The following is a 14199-nucleotide window of genomic DNA, read 5'->3' on the forward strand; positions in this document are numbered from 1 at the left end:
GCTCTTTTCCATAGAATGGAAGTGAATGGTGACTACAGCCAATTTGCTAATCAAGATTTGCTAGATTTTCAGTTACTAACAACTAGTCTGTTTGTCACATAAAAGCTACTGTATGAATTCAGAAGACTTATGATGAGTTACATGGACTTCTTCTATCATGCTTTTTTCAATGCTTGAATGCCTCTGCTTGACATTAATTTCAATTGCATTAAAAAGAGCAGCTCAGACCTTCTGATAAACTTTTTTTTTTGGTGTTCCACAAGAGAAAGTAAGTCATATAGGTTTGGAAAAATATGAGGGTGAACAAATGACAGAATATTTTTTGGGCAATTATCGTTATAGTGTGTACAAGCCAGTCGAAAAAAAGAATAAGATAATGGTTTTCCTGGAGAACAAAGACACTTTAACATTCTCGAACATGACATTGTATTAGCCCGAGGCAAATAAGCGTGTTTGAAATAGAGGATGATGTCAGCCAGCAACCAGCTGTGCTTTGCAGTATTAAGAGAGAGAGACAGAGACAGAGAACGGCCTACTGTGATTGACACTTTGGAGTTAGGTCATATGATGGCATGTCGGTCTAGAATAAAACAAACACTTGAGAGAGAACTGGATAATCAATAGGGAGTCTAAAGAGAAAACAGAAGAGCAAAACATTAATTAAGAACTGTTTAATGAGCATTTTGCATATTCATGACCTCTGGGGAGGAAGAGAAAGTTAATGGTTTAATTGTTTAGCATATGTAATCTAAAGCCGCAGGGGACTTGTTTCTGCATTTCTGCAGTGCTGACAGCTGTCTCTCTGCCTCATTGCGTGCTGAAATGTTGAAAATTACACCATGCAGAGGTCTTAGACACCATGTTAGCCTACAGTGGCCTTTTGATCTGGACTGAAAGCAGGGAAATCACTTATGTTTCAGATTCCTATTACACAGAGTGGTTTATGTAAGAGTTACAAATAACAGGGACATTATAGTGTCCATGTTACGTGTTGCTGCTATTAATATATTAAACAATATTAGACGGTGCTTGTTTGGCTATATCTTTTAAACTATAACCATATATAATTTTGTACAGAGAAAAACGTGTACTTAGGTTATACTATGGAGACTGTGTCAATAAAAATCTAGGCAAAAGTAGTTGAAATAAAGTACAAAAAAAAAGGCATTGGTTCTTAATTATTTAAAAGTATAAAGTAAAAAAAAAATGCACTGATGATATCAGTAAGACTGGAGATTTTCTCATCTTTGTCTGTGACTGTACCTGACTCAAGTTCATCCATCCTAGACAATGGGTATAATGAAAAAGCATTCATTTAATTTAAAGACTCTTGTGGCTAATGATGAAACATCTCTTCACAAGAAAAAAAAAAAAAAAAGACCAGAGCCAATTACACTGAATAATGCACATTAATATGATTTGATTGCCTTGTTACCTAAGTAAGGCCTCATTTCTTATGAGAGGAAAAAGTTTTAGAGAGTAATTTGGCCAAAAATAAAAATGGTCATTTACTCACTCTCACGTCATTCTAAATCTGTATGACTTTATTTCTTATGTTTCCTTTACAATAATCATTAGTAAGATGGATTTTAAAAGACATGAGGATGACTAATTTCAGTGACCTATACCTTTTAAATCACAATCACCTGTGAAATATGTACATTAAAAGAAAGATTTATGATCATACCTCTTGAAATGGCCTCTTTCCGGGACCTGGAGGGTCTGCCCCCTTTAAAATTTGATCTCTTCAAAAAATCTGATATGAGCATGCCAGCTTTTTCCACTGTGTTCCTATTTTTATTTTTAGAAAAGTCACAGTTGCCCTCCTAAAATCACTGGTGTATATGAGTGTTATGACTCAGACCCCTTACTTCCCCTGACACAGGAAGTGCAGATCTGCCTTCTCAGATGAGCATGACTATCCCTCACACTCTGAGACATGTGAGACAAATTAATCTGAAACCAACAGGGGATTCCTGACTAGCCAGTATGATAACTCAGTAACACTGATCTGTGGATTTTAATGTCTCCTAGCCATTACACACCACATGAAAACAGCACCAGTGAATGGATTCTCATGTTTCAGGGCCCCGGGACAGCGCACAGGTGCTCCAGGTGCATAAATATACAGCTGAGGTATTCCTAGCAGGATTTCATAACACTGCAAAGTGCCCTGATCAAACCATTAAAAACCCACTGTGTGGATCTAGTCATTATACACCAGAACACCCAGAATGTGTAAAAAATTACATAAACACAAATAAAAAAGTGATTTATAGGTGTATGACAGGCGTAGGCTGATTAAGTGCATATATTTCCTTATCCTTTAAGAACAAAAGATTCTAAGCTATACGCCCAGCCCAACTGTTATCTTAGGATTTGTTAAATCTAAAATTAAACTGAAAAACAACATTAAATGAGCACAGTCACATGATAAGCTGATTCAGGACGTCGGTGGTCATGGATGAGTGGATCTGTGGGGTGGAGGTGACTGTGGTTAGTTTGCAGGTTCAAACACCCAAACAGGGCTTTACCAGGGAGTTTCCATGTCTTTCCACTCTCCACAGATGCTTGTGCAAGGGACCAAAATTAACTCTTTGGAAAATATTTTTTTTTTTCTGGTACAAAAAATGTTGCTTATTTGCAACAAACACAGGTCATTGTGTCACAGTAGTGCTGCACGATTATGACAAAATCATAGTTATTTTCTCTTGTTTTTATGACAATTATTAATTTCAAATTTTACATTTACATTAAAATATTTATTTTCTTTGTGGCATATATGCTATAGTTTTTATACACATATTCAAAATAAGAACTCTGTTTCTGAAATAATTTATTGTCGTTTTATACATCAGTAAATCAAGATACTTCTTAACTTACCATTAGCCCTGGTGGCAGATAACAAAACAATAATTTACATTTTAAATAAATTATAAAAAAAGCTACAGTACGTGACAATATTATAACACTCCTATTATAACTATATCCTATTATTACTATATCGCTATAATCAACTAAGCTGTCTACACTGCAGAATAAATCTTATTCAGCCTGTGTCTACGCCTTGTTGATTATGATGGGTGCAGTTCTAACTCACAGAATCTTATACAGTCTGTGAAACCTTTCACAAAAGTGTTAATATCACAATGAAAACATTACAATGGGTGATTTTGTTACTCTTAATGTCAGAAATGGTGCCATATTTAGTTCAAGTGTTATATAATGTTAAAACAAAGACCCTTCTCTGAGCATTATCTCACTTTATCTATTCCAAACAATTTGATTCACTTGCATTGATTACATCAGATAAATAAGCAGTGAGGGAGGGACAGTCTATAAATATACTGGGCATCTTATTTTCTTTAAATGAGTCAAGATGTTTTATTTACTACCAAAGCCAAATTTTCAAAGTGTTCATTTTGGACCTGGGATGCACTGCTGCACTGCAAATTATGAGAAAACACAAACAATATGAGTTGCTAGCCCAGAACTTAATGCATAGCAGAGGAAGCACCCCCCAAACACACACACACACACACACACACACACACACACACATGAAGGGAATGAGATCATGCCAGACCTTAAACAGAAGCGCTGTCAGGGTCCAAGATTGAGTTTCACTCATCACAAAAGAGACAAAAGAGGGTGACGGCAACACCAGCTCTACTGCGTGCATGTGTGCTCCGAATAACCCTAACAGCGCTCTTTAATGGGGTCAACACACATCACACACATCCAGCGTCTGGGTCATTGAACTCACACACCCACAGTTTTCTCTTGATTTGAAGCCCCTTAATAAGCATATGAAAGTGACAGTCTTATGGACACCAGCGGTGCTTTTACTTATAAAAAAAAAATAAAAAAAACCTTATTAGCATACATTTGAGTGACATGAATGATGGAACGGGGGGGTTAACTATTCCTTTGAAAACTCAACAGAAAGAGTGATGCCTTCAGTTCAAATCTAGCTCATCCATAATTCCATAAAATCAGTCTCCACTTTCACTGCACCAATTAGTGGTCTCCGTGCGGCTGTGGAATGCTGAAGTAAACATGTGTTTGGAGACAACAAGGGAAGATCCTTATCTGCACCTCTTGTGGTCAGACTGAACGGAGTTCCCTCTCTTTGAGAGCAATGTCTGTTTATTGTTTCTCTCTGTTACTAGCAGGAGACAGGTCTATCAAACAGCGATGCCTTCCAACTTACCTGTGCCGCAGGGCACACATGGCAGGAGGTTTCGTATAAACACTAGCTGTTGATAGCACCTGAAAGAATGTCAGAACAAATAACACCCAGTAGCATTTTGCCATATCTGTGTTGTTAATAATAGATATAAACACTCACAGACTACTGCCAATATTATAAGCAAAATTAAAAAAACACCATACATACAAATATTTTCAAAAGGTGTTTTTTTTAATTGATGTTTGTTTTTGCAAGGACACAATTAATTGATCAAAAGTGTCTGTTAAGACTATTACATTATTCTATTCATCAAAGAATCTTGAAAAATGTATCATGGTTTCCAACACTGATAAAAAAAAAAATTTCTTGAGCACTAAATCAGCATATTAGAATGATTTCTGAAGGATCACGTGACACTGACTGGCTGCTGAAAATTCAGCTTTGCCATTACAGAAATAAATTACATTTTTTTTTAAAATATTAAAATAGAAAAAACATTTCTTTTAAACTGTAATAATAATATTTCATAATATTATGTTTTTACTGTATATCAAATAATGTGTATTTTTTGTAGACTTCGTGTAATGTTGTCTTTTTTACCATTTTACAGAGCTGAGGATGATGGCAGAAGGGAGGTTTTCTAGTCTGCCCAGGAACATGCATGTTGGGCGTCAGTGTCCACTCGCATCTTCTATGGATCTGCTGAGCTCACGGCCTGCCATGGTCGAGATGCCGGTCAGCAGCTACCAGGAAGTCTCCATCCATGGTACCCTGCCTCGCAAGAAGAAGAATGGCACTGGTTCCCCTGTGAAGCAGTGGGAGATGAATGGAAATATGGGGTCATCAATAGCACCATACCCAGGCCGATATCGCCTGCCACCATCACCGCTCATACACAACATTATCGAAGAACACCAGGCTTTCCACTCAGACAGGAAGAGCAGTGTCACATCTAGGTAAGAAATACAGTACATCTACACACCTGTCCTCTCCTAGTGATTCAAATGCAACAAAGCCCTACAGCACCAGCAAAAACAACACAATCTTTGCTAAGAATTCAAAGCTACCCAATTGTTCAGGTTTTGCTATTCTATGGACATGTCAGTCTCAGTGTAAATGCCCCTTCAGGTAAATAGGAAGTAACACGTAATATGGTTTAAAACATAGTCCCAATTCATGAAATCATATACTGCTCTTTGCCAGCTTAGAGCAATGTTGCTTTCAAATACATGCATAGTCAAGATTAAGGTCAAGATTTAGGTGAAGGTTGCCACAACAGCAACTTAACCTGCCTGCTCACGACGGCTTATGTTCTTTGACTAAATACATCTAAAACCCAACAAAAGACAGTATGACAATGAACAGGCCAAAATGGTCACTTTCTGACTAAAAGTAAAATAGGATCAAGACTTCATATCTCATTCATATACATATAAATGTACCTCATTTGCAGATTGCCAGATTATAGAATAGGACTGTTTAGGAAGAACAGATAACATTTTACAAAACATGCTACAATACTATTACACCGTGTCCTAATCATGACAATGCATTTTTTTTTTTTGTCTGCCATGACATGCTCAACGGGATTACCGTTTACCTTTAGTACAATGTCTTATGAATTAAACGCCATATTATACAATAGGTTATAAGATGTCATCTACTGTCAACTGTTTAACAATCAAACTGAACAGTTTCTAAATTTGGGGTTTGTGACCCCACTTGGGTTGCTTATTTTTGGTATATAAAAATTACACAACTTTAGTATAAAAGGAGCATTATTTCAGACTATAAAATATTACAATATTTTGGCTAGTGGTTTAATTAGTTGGTCCTCAGAGCAGTCGACACCAAATCTTTGCCTTACACTGCTCTTCAATCCTGTTAACTTTACTGTCTTCAGAAAATAGGACAACTGAGATAATAATCATAAAATACAAGCTACTGCTGGCTCGGTCTCATGTCCAGGACTGTCTCCATCTCTTTTTCTTACATCTCGTCTCTCTTTTTCACTGTCTTCCTACGTCTTTGCCATAGCTCTAGGCCTTTTTAACTGTATCATCCTTACTGGCTGTCTGATCTTATCACACTCAGCAACAAAGACGTTTGTGTTTGTCCCGTATTTACGCAGACTAACTTAACAGGTAATATATCTCACCCTCAATAAAAGACCTGGCAGATATAGTAAAGTAATCTGTGTCTGGCTCAGATTATAAAGGGCACCTTCCACAAACAGGGCACAAAATAAAGCCTCAATTATATTATACATTTTTTCTTAATAAGAAATCATCACAAACCTAAAACTAAATGTTAAATGAACTTTTTGTTGTTGTTCATAAATGTATATTTCCCATAAATTACAGAATAAAAATGTAAATATAATTCATATTTAATAAAAATAAATATTATTAAAGCATGATCATTTAATTGTTAATTAAAAACAATAAATAATTACTTGTTACTGCTAAATTAAAAAGTAATTCAATAGATGAAATTTTTAAAAAGTCATTATTTTTGGAAACAGTTGACATTACAATGTTATTTTTCCTGGATGATAATTGACCTAACATATCTAATATCACATATCTGTTTCACAAAAAAGAATCCTGGTAAACAAAATAAAAAATAAAAACATAGGATTTATGTGGAAAGTGCCAAAGAGAAACAGTTTCCATAACTGAAACAGTGTACAGACCATAAGACAAAACATTGATAACTTGAGTTGTTGTTAACATCTTCAGCAAGTACTTTTACGAGAAGCACCTCAGGAAATTTAGATAGACTAAATAGTAGCTCTTATGAAAACAGTTTTAAGTGTAACTATGTGTGTTTGTGTGTCTGTGGAGGCGTAGGTGTGTGTTTGGGTTTCCGTAAGCCCAGTGGGCCGCATCTGTGCCTTGACATTTGAAGGTTACCTAATATTAGACTAATATTTCACAGCTACAAAGCTCACTGAGAAATGGGAGGTGAAAAATGACCACAGCACACAAAAGAAGCTGCTCTGGGCTGGCAGCAAGGTTAGCAACGACCTCTCATAGCAGCCCAGTCACCATAACAACACCTTATTGCGACTCTGCGTGACACATGGAAAAAGAAATAGGTAGAACATAAACACCGTGTAGGTATAAGAGAGAGAGAGAGGAACCTACAGCACAGAAAAGGATTGACACTTCTCATTATCAACACGGACCTACATTGAATCAGCCCAGAAGCAATAACTAGCTTACTCCTGGATGACTTTTTCTTACATTAGATTTATCAGAGTTGGAGACTTGGATGACATTGTGATTAAATGCCAACCTCCTGAACGTCTGACTACAGAATGCTTCACCAGTTTGAGTGTGTCTGCCTGCAGGTGAGTAGTCAGATACAAGATGCCTGTAGGTTTTGTTTCTAGGACTGAAACATTTTATCTTTTATGAAACATCAAGGATTTAAGTGCTTTGCTTTACTACCTGCATGTGTGAGGCAGCTGTTCTAACACAGACACACACAGGTTATAGTGAGGACTGTAGATTTATAGCTTGACCGAGAGATGAAAGAATTTTTGAAGAGACAGATTGGAAGAGAGATTGAGAGAAAAACACAAAGAAAGAGAGAATGAGACAGATGAAAGAGATGGAGGAGCAACAGTGCCATTTGATTTACTTGTTAAAGCTGATTAAAGTGGTTCTAGTTGTTGACAGAATCCACTCAACACCCTCATAACTACATGGCCTTGACTCGGAGCGTGCCAAAATGATCTTTGGTTCAGTCTGCCAAATGACAGAAATGACACATGGTAAACATTAAACCAAACAATCAAATGATTAAACAGTTTTAAATCTCTGATGGAAAGATATCAGCGATTTCCTGGTGTTGTACTGCTATCATCACAATGAATCAGCCATCACTTTGTCATCACATCTCCATTGTGCAATATACAGGGTAACAAGATCTCTCATGCGAGTAAATTTTCCTGTTTACTTGAAATAATTAGTAATAATGTTTGAATTTTATTGCAAAATACTATACAAAATATAAAAACATTTTAGAAAAAAAAAATACAGCATATTTTGTCACCAGACAGTGCCACCTATCTTTCATAATGTTCAACATCACTTTCAAAACATCAAGTGTATCATTGGTTATACTGTTACCTACAAGTAGATAAATGTACTCACATTAGAGATTTTTACGGTGCCCGCGAGGTGACATGGTCGGTTCACTTAGTTTTGTCTTGGCCACAACATCATAACTCGTGGGAACGTGATAAAATGTCGTGGCCACGAGATCATTTTGTTAAGGGAACGACATCCATTTCTCGTGACCACGACTTCTTATGTTGAGTGAAGACATATATTTATTGTGGCCACGAGTTCCATGCGTAAACAAACCTGCGTGACCATAGCAACCCGGGATTATCAGAGATGGATTCATTAATATTTTATTTAGAAATTAAGAAATTATTATATTAATTATTATAGAAATTACATTATTAAATTATTACCATGACTGTATTACGTGCCATAGTCAGCATACAAATGAAGTTTATCATGAAATGTTACATAAAGTGCATAAAATAAAATAGGCCCACAAGAAAACATTTTTATCCATCCCACAGTCTTGTAAATCCATTAACTGATCGTCTTTTTCCCGTAATATTTGTATATTATTATTATTATTATTATTAGCCTATTATTATTGGTTATGTTTTGATATTCGTTTATTCCATTAATTTCGATCTCTTTACTTAACGTTCTGAATTGTAAATAACAGCCTACTGTAAATGCTCGACATGCCAATAAAGCTTTGATTATGCTGACAGGAATTTTTACTGGAATGCAGTTTAAATTTAACAGGCTATATTTCATTTTATTTCTGCTAAGTAATAGACCATAATTACAAATACTATATAGTGTTTCGTTGAGGAATTAATGATTCACGTAATTTCATTTGTAAATGAAAACACAACATGCTCATTCATCATCACACACGGGCATAAATACAATCATAAAGTCAAAACTTTATTTGCATAATTGTCAAGTGTTCACAGTATTTGCAAAATATATGGTAGGCTAGCAAATACAGCATAATTACACAAAATGTTAACTAGGTAAAGCGATACACAAATTGAAAGGGGAAATGAGCATATATAACAAATATAAAAATATAACCCTATAAGTTAATGTAATAATAATAATAATAGCCAATACAAATATTAAATTAAATGTTTAATGTTTATAAAAATGTTTTATGATAATATCTGATAATCCCGGGTTGCTATGGTCACGCAGGTTTGTTTACGCATTGAACTCGTGGCCACAATAAAAATATGTCGTTCCCTCAACATAAGACATAAGGATGTCCTCGACAAAATGATCTTGTGGCGAATTAATATCTCGTGGCCACGACATATTATCACGTTCCCACGAGTTATGATGTCATGGCCACGACACAACTAAGTGAACCGACCATGTCACCTCGCGGGCACCCTAGGTTTTTACTATGAACTAAAAGGACAAATATTGCATGTAGTCATTTAATTCAAATGAGGTCATGAATAGTTGACAAGAAATGCATAACAGTAATAATAGTTGATAGTTGACATGAAATGCATAAAAGTAATGATATTAATGCTCTGCATGTGCTGGCAGACTCAGGTCTTTGTTGGGCCGTCCTGTATTATTATGTAACTTCATTAGGGTTGCTAAGCTCTATGGAACCCAAACATTCCATCCAGACTACCAGGTGGTCCAAAGGATTTCCTTCTGCCACACAGTTCTGCTGATGTGACGTGAATCAGTTTTTGTTGGAGTCTTTTGCACTCTCTTTCCTCTCACACACCCATTTACATTATATAAAACTATACTGAATCCACACCCTAAATCTACATAAAGAAGGGAGACCTTTGCAGTTTGAGATAAATACTGTAAATAAACAATCAAATAAATAAACATAAAAAGCATAAAACATAAAATAAAACAAAAATTAAATTACAGTTTTTCCTTATTTTAAAATAATTTTGTCCCCAAATGGTAATTAAACTCCCTTACACATAGGAAGGTAGGTTTGTACGGTATAGTCATAGGTCGTCTCAAGTTTACTTGTTGGGGAAACACAGCTTAACCACAGACACATCTTAGAACACTCTCGCCATAGTTTACACTAATCAGAACAATCACATCAATGGACTGAATTCCTACTGAAACTCCCTGAGCTCCGTAGTGAACCTGACTGGTATCGGTTCACAGAACCGCACTGCCCCTGTCGTCTTGGCTGTGAACTGCCTTTGATTTATGTCTTTCAATGTGTGGGTGATTTTTGGGAGTGCATGTCAAATGTCCCATTTCTCTCCTGTGGCTTAAACATTATGAAACTGTTTCTGGAAACCCAATAATAGCTTGTCCATCTCTCTAACTTGACATGTCCTCCCTCAGCAATTATGACTGGCAAGACTGAGGTACAAATCACCACTTTGAGACACAATACAGCTGTGGCTTGGCACAGAACGAGCCAGAGATGGAGATGGATGTTTTTCTTGAGGCCATGTCCTCACGGCATGCCCTCTCTTTGCGGATAAGACAGTATGTTCGGCCTAGTCCCAAACTCAAGTCACTCTTGGGTCGACCCGTGGGAGTGCTAACAGTGTACTCTTATAGCGCACTAATGTAAGCGTTCAGAAGCTTTAAAGCTTGACCTATCACCTCTAGAGTAGCTTTCTAGTGAATGTCCAATGGGAACTTAAACAGGAAATCAGTTATGCTTTTAAGTTCCATCAAATGCGAAGCAAACAAACAATCCAAAAACAAATCTTCTCACACATTCTCATATTTCCAGTTATCTGACGCTTTTTATATATATGAGCTCTCACCCCAGGTGCCACCTCCACACTGAACCTGAAAGCCACTCTTATTCCCCTAAGGGGGTGAGACAGTCCACCACACACCCTGGTGGTAAGAAAGGAAGAAAGAGAGAGTCATAAAGAAAAGTCAGGTTTTTGTGTAAGCTGAGATGAAAGGGACTCTGGGTAAAGGCAGAAAGAGAGAGGGCGGAAAAATCTAAATGGAGAAAAAGCTGAGCCGTGCACCTCGACCGCTCGTTCTTCTCCGCGACTCTCTTCACCACCATGGTTCCTGCGTTCCACACAGAGAATCTAAATAAAACAAAAAATGCAGTGCTGACCAAGGGCCATCTCTGCAGTTATTGTAAGTCACATCTAGACCATAACTTTAAAGCTGCAGGCTGGAATAGAGGTCATGTGAACAATTGCTATGTCCTGTCTCCTCCTATGTTTTGTATAGATTCTGTGTTACATTTGCGCTAAGTTTGTCTCTTACCCAAAGGTTGCACTGAAAGTTTATTTACGCTGTTTTTCGAGCCTGTGGGAAATTTAGACTCAAGGAATTAATTTCCTTTTTCCTGGCTATAATCCTTTAGAATTTGGGGTTTAAGTCTTCACGTAAGCATAAATCCGGAGAGTCACAAGAGTGTGTTTGTGTGTGTGAGACAGAGAGCCACTAAAAGACCTGACATGCTCATCCCTGACCACTTAACCCTACATTTTTTCTCTTTTAAAGCCTGCTTAAATTTTTTATGCATTGTCTAAATTGATATCTGCAGTAATCTCAGCTGAACTTTGCGTTTTTGCATCCACATGTTGTGGTCTATACTGTGGTGTAATGACCTCAGGCGAGAGGGGCTGAACTGGAAGGCACTTTACTGCAGTCCAACGTACAGCCTGCCCAGAGAAGGACCCACACACACACACACACACACACACACTTACAGTTAAACCGGCAGGCAGCTGAGCTAAAGGAGAGTTGATGTGTTCGCTGAAGAGAGTTCTTTCTTTTTCCTGCAGGGACGGTGCAGGCATGGACCCTACCATGGAGTATGTCAAGGTAAGTCTTAACATGTGCTTGTGGAGTTTTGAATGATTGCTCTATTATGGTGAAAAGCCACTGGCAATGTATGAGGTAATGATGGGTGAGGGTTTGTAGAAGACAGAAATGATCTTAGGGCAACTCTTAACCCTTTGAGATATCCAATACTATTCAGTACTATTCAGAGTTTTGTAAGTGTAGAGTCTGTAAAATAGGACAGGAATGTCATCTATGCTGGATGTTGAGGATACAAAGGATTGTAGTTTATTGACTGAGTGCTAAGTAAATATACGTAGTATTACATTGCATACTTGGATTTGCATCAGAGATAAATGTGTGCGTCAGTAGATCAGTGATTATGTTTGTTGTATAAACATTTACGCTTCCTGATGTATCTTATGTTCCAGTTGAGAGTGATTAGAGTTAAGCGGATTGCAAAAACAATACTTTCGTTGCATTTCTCAGTGTTATTTAACTCACGCCGTGGAGTTCAGCAAATAAAGTGCGCTCTCCTTGACCCGTCTAGGTAGTTGACTGCATTTGATTCTGAGGGGAATGACAGGCAATGTCTTAATTCATCAGACCTTAGACTTGTGCAACTTTAAGCCAGAGCTGTTCATAAAACACAGGAAACTCTACAGCCAAAATTTCCGATAAAGATCTGACAATTTCTGTGTTTCCTACTGCGCGAGGGGCCCCTGTAGACACATCCTCAATTAAAACGGCACAATTACAAGGAGGAAATGAGCTGGTGATGTTTCAAGGCTCTGAAAGCAACATATGCAGTTGAAATTACAGTATCAAGTCTAGAACTAATGACAAATTTCACTTTGCCAGCAAAGGCAGAATTGTTTCCTGGCTTTATTTTGACCTGGGGCATCATCTAGCAGTTATGAAAACTCTTCATCACATAATATGACTGTATTACAGCACCCACGACTCTGATGAAAGATATGGTGTGACATATATCTTGAGTGCCTCATTCGGTTAGCACTGACTGAATGAGATTTTCCACTGTGATCACCTGCAGCCTTGAGTGTGCTGTCACCACACAGCTACCTCTGTCAGCCTGCTGAGAAACCATCCATCTCGCTCTCTCTGTCCTCCCTGTACTCTGTAGCTCAGTGGTTTGCATCTTATTGGGGTCTAGCAACTCTCTGAGAAGAACAAACACCTCACAGCATTACTTCACACAGACAACAAACCAAAGCAAACAGCACAAACACACACATAGTCAATAGCAACTATACCTTAGCAGTGCTCCAGTACAGTTGAACCATAATCCAAAATTATTTTTTATAAAACATCATTACAGGGTGAATCCCAAAGCCCATCCAAGAATATTTGCCATATTTTACAGAAATTGTATTTTGCACAAGCCAATTTTTGTACCAGTACAGTTTTTTTTTTTTTTTTACAATTAAACACATTTTACCACAAAATTTTCATTCATATAATGCAATTAATATAAAAAAGTACATATTGTTTGAACTGAATTTTTAAAATAAATAAATAGGAATGATTAATTTTTTTTTTTTTTTTGCCATTTTGCCATTACTAATTAATATTTAAATTACTAAAAAGTGAAAAATTATTTTTTTAATAAATTAATTGTGTTTATATAAATGATATATGGCAATATTACTGTAAAAATGAAACTCATCTGGATATTAATAGGGTGTAATGTGATGTGGTTAAAGTAAATCAAATAAAAATTGAAGAAAAAAAATTGGAGCAAAATATGATTCAGACATTCGTGAGATTCACCCTCCAATTAGAGAGGCCTATAACAGAACTTGACAGCAGATGACAACATATCCTCAGGGGAATAACATAGCCATGAAATGTTTCAATCAATGAACTGCATATACACTGGCTCTTTATACTCAGCTCTCAGAACTGTCTGCCTGTTTAATGTGTGGCCATCTGTAAGCATGCATCAGCAGCTGTAGTAATTTTCTGTTTACACCATTAAAAACTCAGCTGAAAACAACTAAATCTAGATGTTGACAGAGTCTTCATCACACCTGTGTGTTTGGGTGTCTGCGTCAAGGTCTGAGGTGGTCATAGATTCAGTAAATCTTCCCCCGTCCTCTCCCTCAGACCGAATGAATGAGGACCTCAACTTGCCCTCTTCAAGTG

General features: G+C 37.0%; 1 protein-coding gene across 2 annotated transcripts in view; it reads left to right on the top strand.

The window, feature by feature from the left end:
• bcar3 (BCAR3 adaptor protein, NSP family member) overlaps window positions 1–14199 on the top strand; it is a 52602-nt gene that overhangs the window by 12422 nt on the left and 25981 nt on the right. For both annotated transcript variants that reach the window (XM_058783781.1, XM_058783782.1), the window contains exons 2-3: window positions 4803–5148; window positions 12036–12075. In XM_058783781.1, coding sequence (XP_058639764.1) covers window positions 4803–5148; window positions 12036–12075 — 386 coding nt within the window. The remainder of the gene's footprint in view (window positions 1–4802; window positions 5149–12035; window positions 12076–14199) is intronic.

Source organism: Onychostoma macrolepis, chromosome 08 (genome assembly GCF_012432095.1).
Source record: "Onychostoma macrolepis isolate SWU-2019 chromosome 08, ASM1243209v1, whole genome shotgun sequence".
Lineage (NCBI taxonomy): Eukaryota > Metazoa > Chordata > Actinopteri > Cypriniformes > Cyprinidae > Onychostoma > Onychostoma macrolepis.